This window comes from Calliphora vicina, chromosome 4 (assembly GCF_958450345.1).
Source record: "Calliphora vicina chromosome 4, idCalVici1.1, whole genome shotgun sequence".
In the NCBI taxonomy this organism is placed as follows: Eukaryota; Metazoa; Arthropoda; class Insecta; order Diptera; family Calliphoridae; genus Calliphora; species Calliphora vicina.
The window spans coordinates 45,075,623-45,100,043 of record NC_088783.1 but is presented as its reverse complement, the minus strand read 5'-3'; the positions used below and the strand labels follow the sequence as shown (position 1 = coordinate 45,100,043).

The 24,421-nt window shown below is 30.1% G+C and overlaps 1 protein-coding gene across 1 annotated transcript; it reads left to right on the top strand.

Annotated features, from left to right (window-relative positions):
• Nucleotides 1-21,226: 21,226 nt before the first annotated feature.
• Nucleotides 21,227-24,093, top strand: LOC135957848 (transient receptor potential cation channel protein painless-like). Its single transcript, XM_065508653.1, has 2 exons — nt 21,227-21,438; nt 21,510-24,093. Exon 2 carries the CDS (start codon nt 21,900-21,902, stop codon nt 23,934-23,936), a length of 2,037 nt encoding a protein of 678 aa, XP_065364725.1. The 5' UTR covers nt 21,227-21,438; nt 21,510-21,899; the 3' UTR covers nt 23,937-24,093.
• Nucleotides 24,094-24,421: the final 328 nt, after the last annotated feature.

The window sequence follows — 24,421 nt, the reverse complement described above, 5'->3', positions numbered from 1 at the left end:
AGTTTTGATTTACTTCTTTAATTCGAAAGATCGCCCAGGCCCGCCAAAAAAGTTTGTAGATAATGAATTGGAGACATTGCTGTAAAACTCAACAAGACCTTGCAAAATCATTGGAACCTACACAATCAGCAATTTCAAAACGATTACAAGCATCAGGATTCACCCAAAAGCAGGGAAATTGGATACAATATGAATTGAAGCTGAGATACTTTGAAATAAAATAAAATAATTTTTGTACCGAATCGTTACTTACGATAACCCGAAGCGTAAGAGATCGTATGTGAAGACAGGACAACCAGCCGAATCGACACCAAAGCTAAATATAGCGCTATAGTCCAAACTGCGGCCCGACCGACCACTATTTGTTTCGATCAATGCATAACGTTCTCTCACTGAAACATTTAAAAAAACTCCCGAATTTTTAAGTCATACACCCAATAAAAAAACTTGTTTTCGATTTTAATAAAGACAAAATAGGATTAAAAACGAAAATTTTAGTTAACGGATTTGGTTTTTAGATGACGAAACAAAATATTGGACCCTGTGTGCATCAAAAATCCAAATAGTGCATAATAGTCTTCACCCTAATGTAAATACATATGTACATAGGAACAGTAATTGTAGTCAGATACCGCAACTGATTGCAAAATTAAAGAAAAACTACACTGAACGTTTCCATGTTCACATTTGCAAATAAAAAAAAAAAATATTGCACCGCACTCAACTACAAATAAACTTAAGCACAACTAAACGGGAAAAGAACTACAAACAAGAAAAAGTGAACAGTTTTACAACAAGTGTGATTTAAGTTAAATAAAACTAAATACAGTTTTTTTTGCTACTTTTTAATGTTTATTTGTTTTACTTATATTGTAAATCAGAATATATAAATATAATGGCTTGAGTGCAAAAGTTATCTTAGCATAAATTACTGTTTGTCTCCATACAATCGGCCTTATTAAAGTCTTTGCAAGAGAGAATTTCTTAAAATTCATGATTATCCCTTCAAAACTAGTCTCAAAGACCTTAAATCACTTGTTTTTTATTTTTATTCGCATCTTCACATTTATATTTTCACCAAAATAACACAACACCGATTAGTGGTAATAGTGTTAATGCGTGGTAATAATCAACATTTATAATTTAAAATTTCTACAAACAAATATTAAAGACTTTTGTGTAAAAAACATATTTCATAACATGCTTTATTTAAGTTTATTGACCATCAATTGTCATAAGAATTATAATCAAGAAGCTAATGCTAATCAATTTCTGATGAATACCTAAACCAAATCATTCCAACATCCTCAAATCCAAATATACACACTCAAATGAACACATATGTACACATTCACACATAAATGTGTATTAGATCTGCCCTTAAAAAATTTATATTTTGTTCTTTAGTATCTTCACCTTTATGTCAACGGCAACATACCTGGGTTTTGCATTTTCAAAATGCTGTAGCTCTGAATTGGATTGATATCCTAGCCAAACAAACAAAGCCCATTTACAAAGATGAACCCTTTTTTCAACGTTTTTACCCACCATACTCCACATTTTTGATAACAGCGGATCCAAATATATACCCATTTTCTCCCTTTTTCTTTTATTGGACTAACAGCAAATGTATATGTCAAACAGAAAAAGAGTTATTTAAAAATCGTGACTGAATCCAATGTTATGTATTTGAATTTAAAAAAAATTTAGAAAGACAATTTTTCGCTAGTTTGGAAAAAAAGACTTGTTTTATTTTTAATTTAATTATTCTATATTTAAAATTTAACTTTAGGGCAAAAATTCTCAAATCGCATAATAGATTTCAATTTAAAGTAACCTATTTTAAATGGCCAAATATGTTAATAATTATTTCGTAAAGGGTTCCGATAACCCCGCTCCTGGTATGCATATTATGGGAAAAAAACTAAAAAATCCCATTTTTTGGATTTTTCAAAATATTTTTGGGAATTGCGGTATTCCTAATTATAAATTTCAAAATTTTTTTTTATTTTTCCTATTTCTAATAGGAAAATCTATATAACTGTAAAACTTCATTAAAGAATATTAATCAATAAAAAATTAATTTGAATTTGAAAAATTTTTATCTTTGCAAAAACTTAATAAAACGCATTTTTTATCATACTTCTTTTTGCAACAACCAATGACAAAATGTAAGGGTAAAATTGGTTATCATAAAATGTTTGAACCTTTTGTCCATTTCAAACAAAAATAAAAAAATACAGAAATTAACAAACGAGTTATATATTACCATTTTTATGATAACGGCATGCCATTCCCCATACAAAACGTATATACATACCCAGGTATGTTGCTGTTGACGTGCGTAAACCAGTTCTGCTGTTGACATAAAGGTTAAACAAAATTTGTGATTATGCATTAATTAGTTTAAGATAATTAGCTATTACAGATTCGTAGTAGCAACCGAATTTGTAACCAATCGAATGATTATGCCTTAGTGAACGAATTTTACAGCTGTGGCTACAAAATTTTAGAAGGGCCAACAAAGTTTGGTTGCTGCAACTGATATTCATCATTATCCACTTTATGTTGATAGAATCGTAAAAGTCTATTTATGCAACCGAATCATGCGATCTGTTTTCTCTGTGTGTTTACCATAATCATTTCAATCTTTTTACAAAATTATGGTCAATGTAATTATGTATATGATTGCTGTAACCATAACATGTTTAAGATACTATTCACATCATTGTAGTATTTAATCACATACATATTAGAGTGACAATCATTGTATGGAAAAAAATTTTTGTTAAAATTTTGAAGAGTGCCGGGTGGAACATTGTGACACCAGGACTAAAAGTTAAGTGCTGAAAATTTGAGCTAAATCGGACAACGATTTCTGGATGCGCATCGAGGTCAAATTTCAGATATATGCAAAATTTTACTATTTATATGAAATAAATAGGTGAAACTCGTTGACTTTCTGTATTGTTTTCTAGAAATATATAGATTTATTTGTATTAATGAATATTGCATTACATTTTATTTTTGGAAATTAACCCTGTATCTCCTTTGGGTCAAAATGACCCAAAAACTGTATTATAGCTAAAATTCGGAAAAAATGCAAATTTTTCAGTTTTTGTAAAAATTTTGCTACTAAATAAATACCTTTGCAATTGAATGCAAAATAATCGAAATGTGTACGTAATTATCGTTGTAATGAGATATAAATGACAAAATTTGGCTAAAAACTGTTAAAGTTATTACAAATTCGCCAGACCATTAACGCGCCACTTGAACAAGAAATTTAGGAAAAAAATTAACATATTTCTAGAAAAATTAAAATAAAAGCAAATTTTTATTTAAAATTTATCCGTATTTACTTGTGTATGAGTTTTTGTCTTCGTAGGATACCCTATTTGCAGGTATGGACAAAAAAAAATATTTTATTAACGGCTGTTTCAAAACTCCATTTGCAAATTTTTAAAAATTTTTTTAAACAAATTTCAGAATTTTTTGTCCATCACTTTAGGATTTATTGAGATCATAATAGGGAATAAAAATATGAAAAAATTATGTCAATACCTCTTACAGCTTTTCCGTACCCGCGATTTGAGTTTTGCGATTTTCAAGAAAAACTAATTTGTCCATATTTCGGCAAATGAGTCCAATTTTAAGTAAAACCTATTCACAATATTATAGTCCAGATAATTGTAAATATACTCTGAAAGGTTTACTAAAATTGGAAAACTTTAAACCTTAAATCAATAAAAATTTTCAATATTTGGTATTTTTCTTGGAAAGATTGCGAAATGTTGTATATTTTTGGGCCGATTTTGATGAAACTTAACAAAAATATAACATGATGTCTAGTATTTACAAAAACAGCAGAAAAATTTAAATTAACCCTATATAGAACTTGGGGTTAAAATGACCCCAAACTTCTTAATCCATAAACAAATTATGATTTTAAAAGTTTGGGGTCATTTTAACCCCAAGTACCATTAAGGTTAATTTCCATTCTTGTGCTGTTATTATAAATACTAGAGCTTATGTTATATTTTTCTTAAGTTTCATCAAAATCGACCCAAAAATAAATAAAACTTCTATATATTTCTAAAAGCTATTCATAATATTATAGTCCTGGTAATTTTAAATATGGTCTGCAAGTTTTACTAAAATCTGAAAACGTTAACCTTTAAATCGTGAAGGTCAAAGCTCAAATTTTTCAATATTTGGAAGTTCTACTGAAAACATAGCGAAATGTTATATATTTTTGGGCCGATTTTAATGAAACTTGAGGAAGGTATGCAAAATTTCAAGAAAATAGCTAAACATTCAAAAAATAAAAATTTTTTGGAGGTTGTCTCACATTTTGGCCCATAACTCTGGTTCTACTTGAGCGATTTTGCACATTTTCAATACCAAACATTTGTGATCAACAAGGAAGAATTGGTGAAAATTCCATACTCGTACGTTTTTTCGTTGAGGTCCTATCGTGCCAACAACAGACAGACGAACAAACATAGCTGCTAAAAAACAAAATAAGACCCAGTAAAACAAATCCTTCTTTATAAAGGGGCAGGTCTAGTCTACACATATGTAAATGGTTCTTCAATTTATAATGCACTTATTTACAAAGTAAGAGTAGTAATATACTGCATATACATAATCGTAAGTACATAAATGGATTTCCAATAAACGTCAAATGTCCAAATACACAAAACACTCTCTAACACAATAAAGAAAGGACAACGGCAGAGGATGTGGATTTGTGTGTCTCTTCAACAACAAACAATTTTATTAACAAAGCCAACATGTGGTTAATACTCAGCACACAACAAAACACATTTACACATTCATATACATAAATCAATGGCCTATGAAAGATAATGGTGTAAAGATGTTAGAAAATCAAATTTTGTTAGAACTCGTATCGTAATACGAAAATATATGGCATATAAGCCAAAATTAAGTACTCATACAGTAAATGGCTAAAACGGAAATTACTCGAAAAGCAGCGTATAAAATACAGGCAGACAGAACGATGATGTTGCTGATGAACAAAACCTATAGTAAATACAATGACTATTCTTAAAAATACCTATACAGAAAGTAGTAGTAGAAGTTCTTTCAAAGAAAATTATCAAAATATTACAAATAAACATTATGTAAAGAACAGCCTGTTTTTTTTTAAAATTAACGAGTTTCTAAACAAATGAATCGGATCCAAACAAATTTGGCTTTTATAATAAATCACAAAAAAAAATTAATTTATTCATATAGTTTTTATGCTGAAATTTCAAATCATAGAGAAACGTAGAGCGGAAACTAGAAAAAAACACAAACATAAAAAATTACTCAAAATAATCACACATACGAGTGTTGCTTTTGTTTTTACATACTTTTTATACTAATACATTCTCTCCACTTAGGTTTCTGACAATTGAGTTAGGTCTTTGATAGGAGAGTTTCCGCTCTATATCTATTCTCTATGTTTCAAATGAGGAGCCGCAGAACAAAAGGTATATACTTTTTCTCATTTTTTCACAAATTGTTTTTTCGGTACTTTTACTAAATTTGGGTTGAATCAAGAAACAATCAAGTTAGCAAAATTTTTTTAATTTTTTTTAGTAAGTAAATTGGTGTTTAACAAAACGTTCAATATGTAGTATAAAACGAGAAAAATAAAATATTTATTTTCAATGTGTAATTTGTTTATATATTAGATCAGGAATAAAAATATTAATTTAAAATATTATCGTTTAAAAAAGACATAAAAAACATATTTTTTAATTTTGTTTTTAACAAAACTTAATTCTTTTTTTTTATTTTTTAACAAAAGGTTCTTTTTCGGAAATAAATAAAACTCAATTTCCCTAAAATATGAAATGAGATCAAAGTACCTTTTGTTCTGCAGCTCCTCAAATGTTCTAAGAAAATTATAAAAATCGATAAAATTTTAAAATAATAAAATTCTATTCATAAAATCGTAAACAAAATTTCTTTGTTTATTGTGACGAATTGTATAAGCTACATATCAGGTTTATGAAAACATGCTGTAAATATCTTTAACCTTCGCTTTCATGAAGACGTGAACTCATGGTATCTACCTGGATAGATAATGACTTTATACATTCAATTTGTGTTAGAAATTTTATTTATATACTAATTTTTTGTATCAAAATATCTAATACATATTATAAGAAGTAATTTTACAGCCATCTATGCATCGCGATTCGTATATTTCGGGTAAAAAACAGAAGTCTGAAGTCATCCAATTTTACAATAAAACTAAAGGAGGCGTTGATACGGGAAAAACATGAGTCTCAATATCCATCCAAAAGAGCAACAATACGTTGGCCTGTTTCGATTTTTTCAATTCATTGGATTCTTCAGCCCTAGCAGCTTAAAGTATATGACAAAAACAACACACAAAGTACGGAAATATATTACTCTGGACGTAGATTACTCTTGAACTCCTTGGGTGCAAATCTTTGCATCGCACAAATAAATCTCGAGCCGAAAATACGATGGTGTTTTTTAACAAGACAGCAATTGAATGTATTTAAGATAAGCTTCTGAATAATTTTTGATGATAGTATAAAGTAAAGCTAGTTAAGTAACAAAACCAATATAAATTATCATAAATTTGAATGTATCTACCACGGTATATATTCATAAACCCGCACGCAGAGAAAAAATATAATTGGGCATGGTTACTGTAACCATTTAAATAGTGTTACAAGATTTTTAACAATATTATAGTCACAGTAACTAGTTACATGATTGTGGTAACCATAATATGGTTAATTTATGATTCACATGATTGTATCAATCATATATATGGTTACAGTAAACAAACATATGTTTGTGGCAACCATATTTATGATGAATAATTTTATCATAATATGTTGTTCTCAGATTCTCAAAATAGCTGATAACTTCTTAGATTTCTTGGGAAATATTTGGTTTTGCCTCGTATAGATAACATTTTCTTGTATGCCCATCAAAATGTATTGATGTATGTGATTTTATTTAACAAACATTGACGTCTATAGAACTTCCGTTTTACCTTACGTTTCTGCGTAATTTATAGTTCTTTACATACACATACATAAATACTTAAATACATATGTATGTTTATTGATGTGTGTGTAAATACTATTAACTTTCATACATTTCAGTACATTTATATGTACTTTAATATATATTTTTGGATCATTAATATGCGAACATTAGGGTAGCTCTTGTCGGGACAAAGTCAATCAATCATATAATACACTACAGCCATCTACCGGTCCGTATAAATATGCCGAGGAGCCGCGAAGAACTCTGGAAAACATTAAGCTTAAACACAGTATCTGATTTATAAATGGGGTATTCAAACGGTCAGCTATTAGGTCATATTGTCATAATGTCCTAATATATCATGATAGTTTACACAATTTTTTGTTATGTTTGAAACAACAAAGTTTTAAACTAAGTATTAAGACTTTTTAAACTATGTTTATTGTTTTGTTGTTTAAAGCACAACAACACTTTGTTTGAAATATCATAATATATTAGGACATTATGACAACATGACCTAATAGCTGACCCCAATTATTTTTGTCGTTTTATATTAGTGTTGTACGTTTTGTTAAGCACAAATTTTTTTATTAATAAAAAAACTAAAAAATATTGCGAACTTGATTGTTTCTATACGTAATAGGATACTGTTGGAATCTCCCAATTATCTCATTTCTTACATTAATATTTTGACTGCAGATTAGACCGTACCTCAAAAAAATAATCCCCGTACATCCCTTAATATAAATTATTTCTGCAAGGTAGTTACCAAAAATTTTTTTTAATTTTTTTTGCCGAACGCAGGGTTCGCCTTTTTAAATTTTTCATTATATATTTGTGTTTTACAGTCGGATCTTAAAGTATGATATATCAATGTTTTTGCTCGAGAAGACCAATGATTTGCTCTAAGATCAATTGACCTTAAGTAACCCGTTCTAGTATTGATCCACCAGATATCTGTTCCTACCACCCTAATGTACCACCGTAGTATTAGAAAATTAAAGTTCGCAAGAAATCAATAAACTGTTGCTAATATTAGAGCAAAACATTGGTTTCACTTTGATAGGAGAGTTTCCGATCTGTATGTATTTATCTGTGTTTTAAACCAAATTTAATTCATACACCACCATAGTGGGGAGGGTATTATGCGTTTGTACCGATGTTTGTAACGCCCAAAAATATTAGTCTAACACCCACCTTAGAGTATACCGATCGACTTAGAATCACTTTCTGAGTCGATTAAACGATGTCCGTCCGTCCGTCTAGATGGTCGGCTGGCTGGCTGGCTGGCTGTCCATGTAAACCTTGTGCGCAAAGTACAGATGGCAATTTTGAAGATATTTCGATCAAATTTGGTACATATTATTTTTTCGGCCAAGCCTATTGAAACTGGATGAAATCGGTCCATTATTTCACCTAGCCCCCATACAAATGTCCTTCCGAAATTGGACTTTATCGGTCATAAATGTTCGAGGTTGTCTCAGTTATTTGTGGGTCGATTTTTTCGATTTTAAATAGCAAGCAAACCGGGTCTATAGCGGATATAGTGATAAATGTATCATGTATGTAAGTTATTTGGGGGCTACGGAAAGCTGATTTCAACATACAGACGTATCGGAATATATGTAGATATATAGATATCAATTTTAATTTTCTTCAATCTAATTAATATTTTTTAATATTAATTTCTATTTCTTAATATTCTATGTTATTCGAAATTTAATATTCAATAATCAAGCTGGAGGTTTTTTTCGTCCTAATATTAATTAGATATTCTGAATTTAAATTTGTATTTTCTGAATATTAATATCGATTTCTCCATTTTAATTAGTTTTTTCTCAATATAAGACTACTTTTTTTGAAAAAATATGAACAAAAAAGTGGGTCTTGGTTTTAATGAAATGGATCAGGGGGTGCCGTTAAGCAAAAGCTTTTGACAACCCCTACTCTTTATCGTGTATATGAGAACAGTTTTCTTTTCGTATGACTCATTATGGGCCGATCGTCCAAAAATTTTGTAGCATGATTTCTGTGTGAATAAAATATATTTGAGCAAAATTTCATTTCGATAACAATACTGGTAAACGATTTATGCCAGTTTAATTTATAATTTTCCGAAATCGGCCTCATTGGGGAGCTATGACTATGTTGAATTTTGTTTGATTTTCATATGTAGACCTTATATGGTTGCTATGACTAATTATTGTCCGATGATCCGCACAAAATGTTTAAATATGATTTATTTTTTTATAAAATTTATTGGTTGCGAAATTTGTCATATTACGGGTGGAGAAATAATGGGTAGATTCTATCGAAACTAAATATTCTTTGTCCTTGGATCAATTAAGAAGTACTAAGTAATTGCCAAATTTCATCGAATCTGCAGTTTGATTGCAAATTTTACATGGACGGTTCTATTTTCCTAAGAAATGTTTGCACATCGGTAACTAAACATCGCCGCTATTTGTGGGCCATCAATAGTACCAGCTTTTAGTTTTACTGAACTCAAACCTGAAACTTTCCTGAAAGAAAGGCAAGCCATGACTAATTTGATTTAATGCATTCACACACCGCTTCATAAGTGTAAATTTGATGAGCAGTAGAGGGATAATGATCTTATTTCTGGAAACTAAAGGTGGGTTTACAACATTTTGTTTTCTAACCGTCATGTTTTCTTTCAGGGGCCAGTTTTTGCTGATCCAATGGTCATGTTTTTATACCCTTCACCTTCGTGAGAAGGGTATATATAAGTTTGTCATTCCGTTTGTAATTTCTACATTTTTCATTTCATTATATAAAGTATATATATTCTGGATCCTTATAGATAGCGGAGTCGATTAAGCCATGTCCGTCTGTCTGTCTGTTGAAATCAATTTTCTGAAGACCCCATATATCTTCGGGATCCAAATCTTCAATAATTCTGTTAGACATGCTTTCGAGAATTTTGCTATTTAAAATCAGCAAAATCGGTCCACAAATGGCTGAGATATGAGGAAAAAACCAAGACAACCTCGATTTTTGACCTATTTTTGACCTATATCTTTATTACTAAGACATTAATATAGACAATATGGATATCTAATGATAGATATTTCAAAGACATTTGCAACGACGTATATAAGAGCATATTTGGACCTACAATGGGTCAAAATCGGAAAAAAAATTTTAACCCGAATTTTTTTTCCAAAAAATTAAAAAAGAACTGGAAAAAAAATTTAATTTTGTTTACCTAAAAATATTTAAAATTTTGAAGTATAACTTGGTGAAGGGTATATAAGATTCGGCACAGCCGAATATAGCACTCTTACTTGTTTAATGTAATTTAGTGACACAAAAATAGCAGTGGTTTGCCGTTTTACCAGTGTATTAAATGTTCACTGAACACTTTGCGGACAATGTTTGGAACCCACTGCTTATTTAGGGCCTTAATCTCCATCTTAAAGTAATTGCAATACGTGTTTCCAACTAAGTAAGTTTGTTTGTTTCTTTATTTGTTGACCGGTGTATTAATTCGACACTATAATATGAAAATAAATAGTCGAACGTTTTTTTCCAAACAATGATATATCGATAATAAAGCGATATTATATTCGATGAGTTTCAACTTCAAGATGATATCTTTGGGAGACTTTTTCAATATAAATTGTTTGCAGGGTTATAGCGTGAGCTTGGGTAAGTGCGTCGTCATTTTGCCATAAAATGCATTAAAAATTTATGAAGCGCATTAAATTGTAATGCAAAATAACAGCAAATGTTGTAGTAGAAATTAAAACAGTGACAAGCAAATGTTGTGAAAATGAATTGTTAATACCAACTTAGCAACAGTTTTGGTTCGAACTTATTATAACGAAGAAACTAAACACAACATTATGTTAGACTACATTAGGTATGGAACAATTAAATTTTAAATTTTACTCTTCACTGTACGCACAACAAGTGTATCTTGTCGTATGAGTAAACATTTGCTGTTTCATAAACCTATAAGAGTGAATTGTTTTGTATGTATTTTTGTAATTGTATAAATTTATGAATATTTTGTTTTTCCCTTTATTTTTAATATTGTAATATTTTGTTTTTATTCGTTTGACTTTTATTTTTATTTGTTTTCTTTTGTGCTGCATATTTCTTGACTTTGTTGTTTTGGCCATTTTTAACGATTATAGTGTTTTGGTATAAACTTTAATGCCAACATTTAAGCCTCAAGTTATATGAGTATTGTAGTAGCTGTCGTTACAGTGACTTTTCAATGTAAGTCTTGAAAAAAAGAAAAACATAAATACATTTAAACAAAGGCAGTTAGGGAAAGAGAACTTTATGAATATTATCGAACATTAAAGTGTAATTTAATTAAGCTTGTAAAAGTTATGTATTGTATGTTGGCAAAGCCATTTGTAATAGAACTGTGTACACGTGGTAGTGATGGTGTTGGCGTTAGAAATAATGGGTACTTAAACTTATTTTTATGCAAACGTTAGAATGTATGCATGAGCACTGTTTATATGTATATTCCGTCATTTGTCTATTGTCATTTTGTAACACATTTATATATACTTATACTTATGCATGTGTATTAGTGTGGTCCTTATTTTAGGCTTTTCGGACTTTTCGATTCTCACAAGGTCTAAAAATTTGAGCACAATCTGATAACGTTTTGAGGTTGCGCACTTTATATGAAGTTTAGAGTGTTGTACCAAAGTAGCTTGTATAGTTTAAAGAAAAATTTTGAAAAAAAATCCATTATGTTTAAATATTAAAATTTTGTAACATCAATAATCCATTGTAATTTGATATCAAATAAAATCATTAAAATTGATATATATGGGCATTTTCACAGTCCCGAACGCAACACCCGTACGTCTTTAAAGTGAAAAAAATAAAGAAATTTAATTTTTTTTCTTATTTTATTTTTTCTATTAAAAAATTAACCATATCGGTCCAAGCGTTCTGCGATGTTAGATATATTTAAAAAACTACGAACATTTATAAAAAATTTTCAAAACCGGTGTAGCCGTTTTCAGGTTTTGCATATTTAAATCAAAAAAGTGGGCGTGGTCAATTTCTCTTTCCGTAAAAGTCTAAGTTGGGCATTGGTAATTGCACCGTTCTCAACTGATGCAATTGCCAATGAACGACATTTGATTTTTATTTATATAGAAGAAGAAGATATAAGTAAAGGTTGTTTTTTAAGCCCGATATAACTTACGAAAGATTTATCTGTCAAACGAACGAACGATACTGAGCTCACTTTTTTACATTTTTGATCAGTATACTCTGGCAATTAATCATCATGAATAGATTGACGCTTGAACAATGCTAGCAAATTGATTTCAAAAATCAGTCATCGATTCGCGTAACTTATAGACGACTTCGTGATTTGTATGACGCACAGTAAGATGAAGCAAATTTTTGGCTTAACGGATTTGTTAAAAAACAAAATTGCCGCATATGGAGTGGGAAAAATCCAAAACAGAGTCTACAGACTCCATTAAATAATGAAAAATGCACCATTTGGTGACTTTTATAAGCTGGTGGCATCATCAAACCTTATTTGTATGAGGCAGGTCTTGTTGGTCAGGATCTTTGTTCATGCAATGCCACGGAGTTGATAAAAGCACACGTCACAGAGGGGTCTAAAGTGAGTATTTATTTAGACAGTCAGGCAGCACTTAAGGCTTTGAAATGTCATATAATACATTCTAGCATAGTGGAGGATTGAAGGAGAGCTTTTGAAGAGTTATTAGTACACTAGTTGGATACCAGGGTACTGTAATATACAAGGAAATAAGGTAGCATATGAATAGGCCAGACATGGCTCAGATCTGGACCATGGTATTAGGGACCGGGGAGTAAGACCATCTATTTGTCATCATTACAGACTAATATTTTAAGGATTCCGGGACTCCACCAACCAATCCTGCAATAGTAGGATGGATTGTCAAGTGTTCAAGGCCTTTTGGCCAAACCTGGATACAAAGGTAACCAAAACATTAATTTAAAGAACAATCTACGGTGAATTCAAATCTGTAAGCACTTTTTCATCTTTACGCAGATTTGGATTTTTTTTTGTTTCTCCTTTTGCTATCTCTAAGACACATTTTTTCTTTTTTCTTTTGTTTATGTTCTCTTTATTAGGAATTGTCTACTTTTTCTTTGTATCTAACTCTTGAAGGGAATCTTGGAGTAGATTTTATAATGAATTTTCAGCCACTTAATTAGAACGACCAAGGAGTACTGATAATAAAAAATGATTTAGGAACGCGACATTGGAACATGATCAAAATCAAATGAACAATTTCGGCATCCTTTCAATATTTTGTAATAAATAGTTTTTGATAGAATGATTTTATATGATGAGTGTAATCATGATTTATACTAAAGAAAAAATGGCATTAAAAGTATCTAAGAGCAAAAAAATATACGTATATTTTCAGTTTTCTCAGTTTTACAATTACAAAAATTTGGAAATTTTTTTTATTATAATGTTAGCAAAAATCATTGACCACTTTTATTTCTGATCAAGGTTCAATTGTACTTATATGTGAGCGCAGTTAGAAAAACAGATCATCGTTAGATTTGCTGATCTAGTAACTTAAATAAATGATCACTTTATCTTTGTCAACCGCATTAAACTAAAATAAATAAAGGTTTTTTCTGGTACTTACATGTTCTGATCATGGAATAAAAACTAATTTAATAAATAAGAAAATACTCTGTAGTTGTATCTATTATGAGTTGGCTTGGGGACCGATTTGAAATTGGCTGATTTCCAGGTAATTTAGTTTTTGGTCTCAAATTTGATAAAATTATTGCTTAGAAACACATTTCCTAGACTATTTTCTAATATTTAATTTCATATTGTTTCTTTGGGTTGCTAATTTACGTGTTCGTTATTTTAAATTTCTATGGAATTGTTAACCCTTTTATATTTGGGATCAATACTGTTATCCGATTTTGCTAAAAATGTTCACCATTTGATTTTCAGATGATGGATACGAATTTTAGACCTCTGGGAGCATCCAAAAAAAGTTCATAAAAAGGTTCGCCCTAATATGTGTAGTTAACATATACTATACACAGATTTGATTACATATAAATATGGATGTAAGTATTTCTGTATATATTTATTATAATCTTTATAGTTTTTTGTATTATTGTTATGGTATTTTTCTGTTCTTGTTCATATATTTTTATTTTATTTGTATAATTTTTTTTTTCACAATATGATTTTGTTTTCCCATTAGATATTCCTATTAAAATGTTAAATGTTATTACAAGATTTAATGTGACTAAAAATATTTGATTATAATAGTAGAGTTTATGGAGTATTTGCTTTTATTATTATTATTAACAACATTAATGATGAAAGTTCATAAGTTATTAATTCTTAATTAAATTTTCAAAATCAAATTAACGTTTTTCTCTTAACCATTCCATTAAAGAACTTAAAAAGTATCGAATCCTTTGAGAATTAATTCTTTATAGAATAAATTCCTATTGAATTATTAAAGTTTTCTTTAATACAAATTGGCTCTAATCAACCCAATTCAGAGATTATCACAAGATTTCTTTTGCCTAATTGCTCCAATATCCGACAGGCTTGGTGTATAATTGAATGAATATGAATGGCAAATATTGCTATCATCTGCAAAAGAATATATAGGTTTGGAAGTTTTACGTATTTAGAAGGTCGTTTCGAAAAATAAGAATAAGAGTAGGAGAAAGCACAGAGCCTTGTGGTACCCCTGAATTGATCATGAACTCGTTTGATGAGATTCAATATACAACGATCTCTGAGAAAGTTTGATATAAATCGAAAGAAGTTATTACCGACTCGCCCTATCGAATGCCTTAGAAATATCTAGAGCCACCACTTTACTTACGCGAAAACGGTGAATAGAACGACACAATTTTTCCGATAGAAAGGCTAGCAAATCTCGCTTAGAACGACCTCTACGAAAGCTGAGTAGATTGTTGGTCTCTGAGTAAATTGTTGGACTCTTAATAATAAAAGAGATAATCGTATACTCCATAACTTCGGAATGTGCAGAACAAATTGCTATTGGGCGATCATTTAATCATACCCAAAACTTAAATTGAATTTTATACCCAACAATATTCTTTTCTTTATTTTGTTAAATAACATCACAAATCATTTTTATTGTTTTGGAAACGTGTCAGAAATTATAATTTAAATTTTTTTACATTTTAAACATTTTAATGTTCAATTCAGCATGTAAAACAATAAATTTTTAATTAGAAATATTTGCAAATAAACATTTTATTTGGGGGTATTAAAATTCTATTAAAAAATATATATATATAAGAAGCAAACTACAAAAATGATATAATTAATTATTTATAAATTGAAATTAATCCACAAGAGGCTTAAAACCACAATTGAAAATATTTCTCATGAGGCCACAACAAATGGGCAAAAATAAAGGCACAAATGCTCGTAAAATGTATATGAGATGCTAACACAACAACTTGTAAATCCAGAAATTTTACAGTAATAAAATACTGACTGACAACAACTAACGAATGAATGAGTGTTTTGTAAAAATCATCATAACTTTATGATACATAGAAGATACATACATATCTACACAACAATTTATGTACTTATGTACATATAAACATATTGAAATATAAATATGTTTATGTTCATACACATTCAGACTTACCTATGGCAATAAAAAATCCCAGCAGTTTTATTAATAATCAAGGGTGACGTAATATTAAGCTATTATTTTGTATTTTAGGAAGTAGATATTTTACCCACCGGAAGTAATCTATGGGAGAGTCAATTGTCGCTAAGTGTCCCCATGTAATCTCAAATGGGCACCAGCTATCAGACATTCATTCATTGTAATCTTTGTAGGGTTAGGACATACACATGTTGTCACTAATGTCTGATTACTTGCCAGACTCCATTTTATATATTTTGGTTCATTTGACACGTATGTCATCTTTGTAGTGCAGAGAGAAGTGAATTGGTCACTTTATATATCCCATGTCATTTAGAGACTCTTTCTAAGTAATCTAAAGTATAGTAATTTTTTACTGAACTTTTTTGTGGGTAATTCCTACAAATTAGTCATCTAGCTAGTCATGTAACTGTTTATGACCCTAATTGATAGATACCATCACTAATTCCGGAGAGTCTCCTAGAACTGCTGGGTACTGATACATACATAATATGTATGTTTGTGTGTATAACTGTAAGTGTCTGCATTGGTTGTTTTATATATATTTTGGGAAAGTTTTGAGGCAATGAAAATGTATGGAATAAAAAAAAAAAAAAAAAAAAAAGGAAATCTCGACTGCATTTCAATTACCACATCAAAAGTCACTGAGGCGGAAAATCATTATAAATTTCTTATGAACATTTTTGTATGAAATACTTCCGGTAAAATATTGCACAATGGGAAAGAAATTTTTAAACATACAAATTTGTGATTTAAGTATATTTTTGTAATGTAAATGGATTGACATAATTGGGACAGATTCGTATTTAGTGGTTACTTTTCTTCTATTTGTATAAGAAATTCAATGTGTGGCGGCGCGTTTGCTCTGGATTTCAGTTCATAAAATTAAAACTTGTGGTTTTTTAAGTGATATGCTTAAATATCTACATAGTAACATCAATTCTCATTCATATTTATATTCAGAGCTGTAAATTAATGATTCATACTTGATTTTTAAATTACCATGAATTAAAAACAAGTAAGAGAGATATATTCGGCTGTGCCGAATCTTAGCAATCTATAACGATCCAAAATGTACATATATACTTTGTGAGGTCGCAAATGAAAAATGTAGAAATTACCACTTTGTAGACCTTTGCCACTCATGGCGAAGGTCTACATTTTGCGAACAATTTGAATGAATTCATCATGAATTAAAAACTATTAAATGTATTCGTTTTATCAAAAAAAATGATTTAGTAGGTATTATATCAAAACGGGGTCCCTTCGACTCTACTTGATTGTTCGCACGTAGTGAACTACCACGTAAACCAAGGTATATGACTTAAAAATGCTTTTTTTTTTCATATTTTTAGCTTTCATTTTGAAACATTTATATAATATAAATTCATTCATTTCCAATCTTTCTGGCTGGATACCGCGCCTAATGAACTGGTCATCTTTTGAGGACAAAAACGAATCAATCCATTATCGGATACTCTGTTCCAAAGTGAAGCGTATCTCAGAGAAAGCGTTCTACATCGATCGAAACAAATAGTAGTAGTGAGACAAAACTCCACAACTTTCTAAATTGATTTTAACAGGTATTGCAACATGTGGCCGAGCGTTGTCATAGTGTGATAGTACGGTTTCACGTCTGGTCGCATAGTCTGGGTATTTTTCGGCTAATGTTCGCTGCAAACGAATCAGTTACGTTCGGTATAGGTTCCCAGTGATGGAGTGGTCAGATTTCAGCAGCTCGTAATATATAGGACCACTTCTTTCTAAATACTTTTCAGCAGGTATTGCAATATGTGGCCGTGCTTTGTCATGATATAATATTACGGTTTCACGTCTGGCCGCATATTCTGGGCATTTTTCGGCCAATGCTCGCTTCCAACGAATCAATTGCATTCGGTATAGATTCTCTGTGATGGGGTGATCTGATTTCAGCAGCTCGTAATATATTTTGTCCTTATGCTTCCACCAAATACAGAAAATTACCTTAGCGCCATGGATATTTGGCTTTGGCTTCAGAAACAATCTCTTACGCTTAGGGTTATCTTAATGGATCCACTTTTCATCACAAGTAATGATTTAGTGCAAAATTATTTTCTTTTATAGAGTAAAAGTGAAATTTTTGAAGGTCTCGCAGCTTCATTTCGTATGGTACTCAATTTGCCTGCTTTTGGATGGATCCCGCTGCTCACAAACGTTTTGAAATTTCTGCGATCTTCGCATTCCGTGTCAAATTTATCACATCTGAACCACACAAGCTTTGGTGAGCAATCGGTGTCCTTCAGGCACTTTTTTTTCAAATTATAGAAGTAAATCAAAACTTTCCGCATATGACGATTCGTTGATAGAAAATTCGACATTTTCGAAGCAAAAAAAAAAAACGTTGTTGTTTATACTATTCAGAAGATACGTCAGCTATTGTAAATCCAGCATTTTTAAATCATACAAAATACAATAAAGAAAAAACTTATTTTTTTATCAAAAAAACTCTAGGATGATTTAAAAAGTTGAGCAAAAGTGTTTCTAGATCAAGTGAATATCATGATTACGAAATAGCTTAAAATTGTTTATTTTGTGTCATTTTTATCTGAACTGAGAAATAAGTTAAAAAATTAATTACAATAAAAGTCAATAACAAAATTCTTTAAAATTTTAATTCAATGCTTCAACTTGAATGAAACGAATGCATGCAAAAATTTTAATATTATATAATGAATTCATTCAAATTTAAATTCCATTCATAAAAATACATCAACAAAATGTAAGTTCATTGAATGAATGATTCAAAGATTCATACAGCTTTGTTAATATTTAGCTGTTAAACTACAAATAGCTGATGAATTCATTCAAATTTAAATTCCATTCATAAAAATGCATCAAAAAATTTAAGTTCATTGAATGAATGATTCAAAGAATGAATCATTTAGGTGTTAAACTACAAATAGCTCAACTTTGATTTAATTCATTGAAGATACATTAATTTAAAATTTTTTGTTTCACTAAACCCCAAAAATCGGAATTTCTTATTAACCACAAGATAGAACCAAATTATTTACTTAATATAAATAACAACAAATGAGCATTAAAACAAGTGTTGTATATATAATTATGAAATTATGTTATAAAATATATAATAGTCATATAAATGATGTTGTTGAGGTTGCCGCGATTATAATACACATATAAAAAATAATGGTTTTAAATTCTATTGCACAATTATTATAAATATAATAACATTAACAAAATTATTATTCAACTTCCGTGATATTAGTCAACATAATTACAAACGATTGTATCAAAATAGTTTCAAATCTATATCTATACATACTACACTGTGGTGCAAAAGTGAAGCAATGTTTATAAAGGTTTTAGAAAATTGTCAATAGATTTTCGGAGCGTTTTAGAAATTTAAAACAATTTTGAGTTTCATACAACATTATGTGTTGACTATATATAAGGCTTTCCTTGTCAGAATATATTTCTATTTTTACATCAAGGTCATCACCTCACTTTTTCATCAAAACAAACAAGTATTTTATTACCAATCAATGATTTATTATTTTTTTAGATGTAGGATTCTTAATTTTAAAGAATTTTTGGCGTTTGAATAAGAATAATTTGCAATTAATATAATTTGTGTGGTTGAGAATGTTTTAAAATTGGAATTTTTATTGTAAATGTTTCAACTCTAAGTATTTGAAACAATAAAGAACAAGTAAGAAAGTGTAGCCGGTCAAGTTTGACCATATAATACCCAAGATTGAGTATATGAGCAAATTTTCGGTTTGAAATATGCATACAATTTTATGAAAGTGATTCTGAGTAGACTAATATACTTTAAGATGCTGCACCCATAGTGGTTATAAAGAGACCTTAAAATAATTTTTTATTTTAAAATCGTTGAATCATTGCTTAAACCAACAATTCTGACTAACAGTCCAGTAAAGGTTTTAGTTTTATTTTGAAATTCCCACCACAAATTAACCCATTTCGCTCCGCTGTTCTATTTTTCGAACAGTAAAAATAAAAGTTTTCAAAAAAATGTTTATATGTGAAATAGGTGGAATTTCTGAAAAATTTTTGTTTGAATGTTAAGTCTCATCTTTTAGCTAATAAAAAACTATATTCCAACGTGACCATACCCCTCCCCCTCGTTTTCTGGGAAAACGAGAAAATTTCTACAATTACATTAAATTAAAAAAAAATTTCTAAAAATAGACACTTTTTAAATTAATTTTTAAAAATAGTAAAAAAAAACAAGTAAGAAAGTATGGTCGGTCAAGCCCGACCATATAATACCCTACACTAAGTAAAAGAGCAAAAACATTTTTCTGTTAAAATTTCAATAATTTATATTTTTGAGTGATTTTCCGAAGTGGACCTTATATGGGTGCTATGACCAATTATGGACCGATCAGCATGAAATTAGGTCGTGTGATTTATGTCTATATGAAAGTTTACTATGTTGAATTTTGTGAGTATACCAACATTTTTAAGCGATTTATGCACGTTAAAGTGATTTTCGGAAGCGGGTCTATATGGGAGCTATGACTAATTATGGACCGATCGTAACAAAATTTGGTGACATGAATTTTGTATATATAAAACTAATTTGGAGCGCAATTTGTGGAGATACATTTATAATTTAAACATTTATGACCGATAAAGTCCAATTTCGAGAGGACATTTGTATGGGGGCTAGGTGAAATAATGGACGGATTTCAGCCAGTTTCAATAGGCTTGGTCCTTGCGCCGAAAAAATAACATGTACCAAATTTTATCGAAATAGCTTCAAAATTGCGACCTGTACTCTGCGCACAAGGTTTACATGGACAGCCAGCCGACCAGACGGACGGACGGACATCGTTTAATCGACTCAGAAAGTGATTCTAAGTCGATCGGTATACTTTAAGGTGGGTGTTAGACTAATATTTTTGGGCGTTACAAACATCTGCACAAACGCATAATACCCTCCCCACTATGGTGGTGTAGGGTATAATAAAATTAAAGTAGTAAACATGAGGAATTATTGCAAACATAAGTAGCTGTTTCACAAAATATAAAAACCATGATTTACATGCAAATGCAGGACATCACATACATACACATGTGTAAACCTAACTGTTCGAAATTTTGAACTGGCTTTTCTGGGAAAACGAAAAATCGGAAAAATTTTTTGACCAGATATTTGCCTCAAACAAGTTTTTTTTTTTTTTAAATAAATAAAATCTTTATCTCGGAGCGAAATGGGTTAATAATATTAAGTACCGTTTAATGCAAACTGTCGTCAAAGTTAAAAAAATTTATTTCATCAGTTTAATTTCATTACTTTATCAGTTCATACATAGGTTATAAAATCTTATATTTTTTTTATTTTTTCTAATAATGTTCATCAACAACTATCTGAAAAGTTGTTTTAAGAAGGCTCCTAAAGTGTGATAACTATTTAAAGTTAAAATTCTAAATTTATTGCAAATATTTATCAACAATTTATTCACAGATAAAACTATTGGTGGCCTTTGATAAGCGTGATATTTGTGGATTTCGTGCCGCCTTAAGTGCTGGAGAATGTGCACTGAAATATGATGATGAGAATTTATGTATCTTTGAAAGGGCTTTAAAAACACCTGGTTGTTCGGAATTTGTAAAAGCATGTGTGGATGCAGGTTGTAATCCTAATAATGTGAGTATAAAATTTAGTTTATAAAATGTTCATGGAAATACTTTTAATGTTTTCTTTGGAATTTCAATTAGTTCAATGAATTCTTTAATAAACCGGTCATACATTTTGCAGTCGACTCGAAAGATCCTCAAAATTTGAAAGAGCTACTATGCTCCGGATATGTCGAAGTCAATCAAACATATTTAGACTTGACTCCTCTTAACAGATTGTGTAAAAACATTAACAATGAAAATTACATCGATGTTATAGAATGCATAAAAATTTTACTGCGCTATGGGGCATCCCCTAACATATCCCATCAAGGAAAGGTAACGCCATTGCAATATGTGATACAAAATCAACAAATCAATGATGTGCAAAAAAATGAAATCATACACATATTTGTTTCTCTAAGCAAGGTTGGTATCGATTTCAATAAGGAACCTGAATTAAGACGTGTATTAGATGAAAAATATTCTGCAATGGAATCAGTGAACCAGAATGCGGATCATTTAGAAATATACGATTCCCTATATTATTGCCTTTTAGATGAACATATTGAACGTTTTGTTCAATGGTACGGTATATATGTAGATAGTCTCATTAATGATGAAAAGGTACAATTGTTAGTGGTATCCATAATGAACGGTGCCCATACAGCTTTCGATTTTATGTTGGCCAGTGGTCTGGATTATAATAGAACCAAAAGTTGGGTTAATACTCCCATAAAACAAGCATTAAATAATGGCAATTGGTATTGCCTGGAAAAGCTTTTACAACAACCCCTTATTGAAATACATCCTAAAGATCGGCCCTTAATAGACACTATACGCAGATTAAATAATGTTAACAATGATATCATGAATGAATACAACAACTATTGGAAATGTTTCGATATATTATTGGAATCAGAAAAAGTAGATATTAATGCCATTGACATAAATAACTTCACTGCTCTCCATTATGCCGTAAAGTTTTGCAATAATAAGGCAGTAAAAAAACTTTTAAAGAGAGGAGCTTGCATTTGCCTTGGAAACAACTACCACGAAGTGCCTTTAAATGGCATGAGGGCCTCAGTATTAGAAGAACATTTAGATAACTGTATATCATCCACCAATCATGAGTTCGATGACAGAAACTATGAAATAATAATAGATTATAAGAATTTTGTGACTTCTCAACAAGACAATGTGACACAGATGGATAATTTTTTGTTATCCATAAAATTTTTGGCTAAATCCAGAGAACATCAGTATTTATTGAATCATCCGGTAATAAGTACCCTCTTTTATCTTAAATGGTGGAGATTCTCAATATTATTTTTATTGAATTGTATGTTGTACATCACGTTTACTACCGCAATGGTTACTTACATTGTTATGAAATTCTGTGATATTGATAATGATTTTGTCAAAGAATTAGCTTCTGGTTATTCTAAAATTTCTCTTGTAGTGTTGATCGTAAGAGAATGTATACAATTCATAACATATCCCCGGATATATTTAAAAACTGTTTCCAATTATTTGGAAATATTTCTGATAATACTCTCCACGCTGACCTTAGGTTATTTTAATCAGGTCATGGACTTAACGTTCCAACGCAATATGGCGGTGGTTTGTCTTCTAGTCTTGGCTTGTGGTTTGTTTTTGTTGGTCGGTTCTTACCCATTCTCTTTCATTTCCACACATTTGCTAATGTTCAAGGCTGTTTTTAAAACATTCGTCAAGAGTTTTTTGTTGTACTCTTTTTTTATATTCACATTTACTTTGTGTTTCTACATCCAATATGCTAATAAGCCTTCCATAACTAAGAAGGAGGAGGATGAGGAGAAGGATGACTTCAATAGATTCTCCATTCCGATGGTGGCCTTTACTAAAACCATTGTGATGTTGACTGGAGAATTCGATGCTAGTAGTTTAGATCTAGAATCTTCTTATAAATATTGGTTGTTTCTCGCCTTTGTATTGTTCGCAGTTGTTTTGTTCAATCTACTCAATGGCCTGGCGGTAAGTGACACACAGGCAATAAGAGATCAAGCCGAATTTAATGATATCCTCTGTCGTATTGATGCTTTATCTCGTTCTGGAATATATAATTGCAAATTTAAGTGGTTTAATAAAGCAATTTCATTTTTTACCAACTATTTTTCATCAGACTTCACTATCCGTGGTAAAGTCTCTATTTTTCCCAATAAAGGGAATACAGTATTTTATCCTAAAGTCAAGACAAAATTGCATGCAGCGACTATAGAGAATATTGGAAATGATAAAGATACTATTGTGCCTCTAACAGATAGCTATGAATATGTAAGCGACAATGACCATGTTTTTTGTAAGAATAAAGTGCAACAGGTCATTGATAAGCGTACGGTCATTCAAGCCATGTCAATTTTGGAAAAGAAATCTACTCAGAGCATAGAATGTCGGATTGATGATTTAGAAGAAAAACTAAATACACTTATAGAAACCTCAAACCAAATAGTAAAGAATATCGGTTTAATGTTGTCAAATAAATCTTGATTCTAAGAATGTGCTTGTCATAGAATAAATACATAGAACGGAAGGAGAGAGAAATATCCGAATGAACAATTTTTTTTTTAAATATTTAAATTAAACCCATAATTTATAGTGTTAAATAAAGATGTTACATCACTGAAAACTGCATTAGGAAGCTAAATTCCGAAAACTTTTAATGAATTGTTATTGTATTAAATAAGTATTTATCAAAAACTGATTTCAAAAAATGTTTTAATTATTATTATTTTTTAATTTTCGTTTATTGAATATATTTTTGAATTTTTTATTATACTATCAGTAATGGACCTACCTTAAGTTTAAAATCTCTATTTAAGTCTTGTGTAAAACTTGTGGCCAATATCGTAAGATATTTAAAACCTATCTTGAAGGTGAAAGTTAGGATCAGAACCTGGAACATTCTTTACATTGCGTTATCAAACCTGTTCACATATTTAACAACCTCGTGGGCGTAGCCATATGTGCGGAAA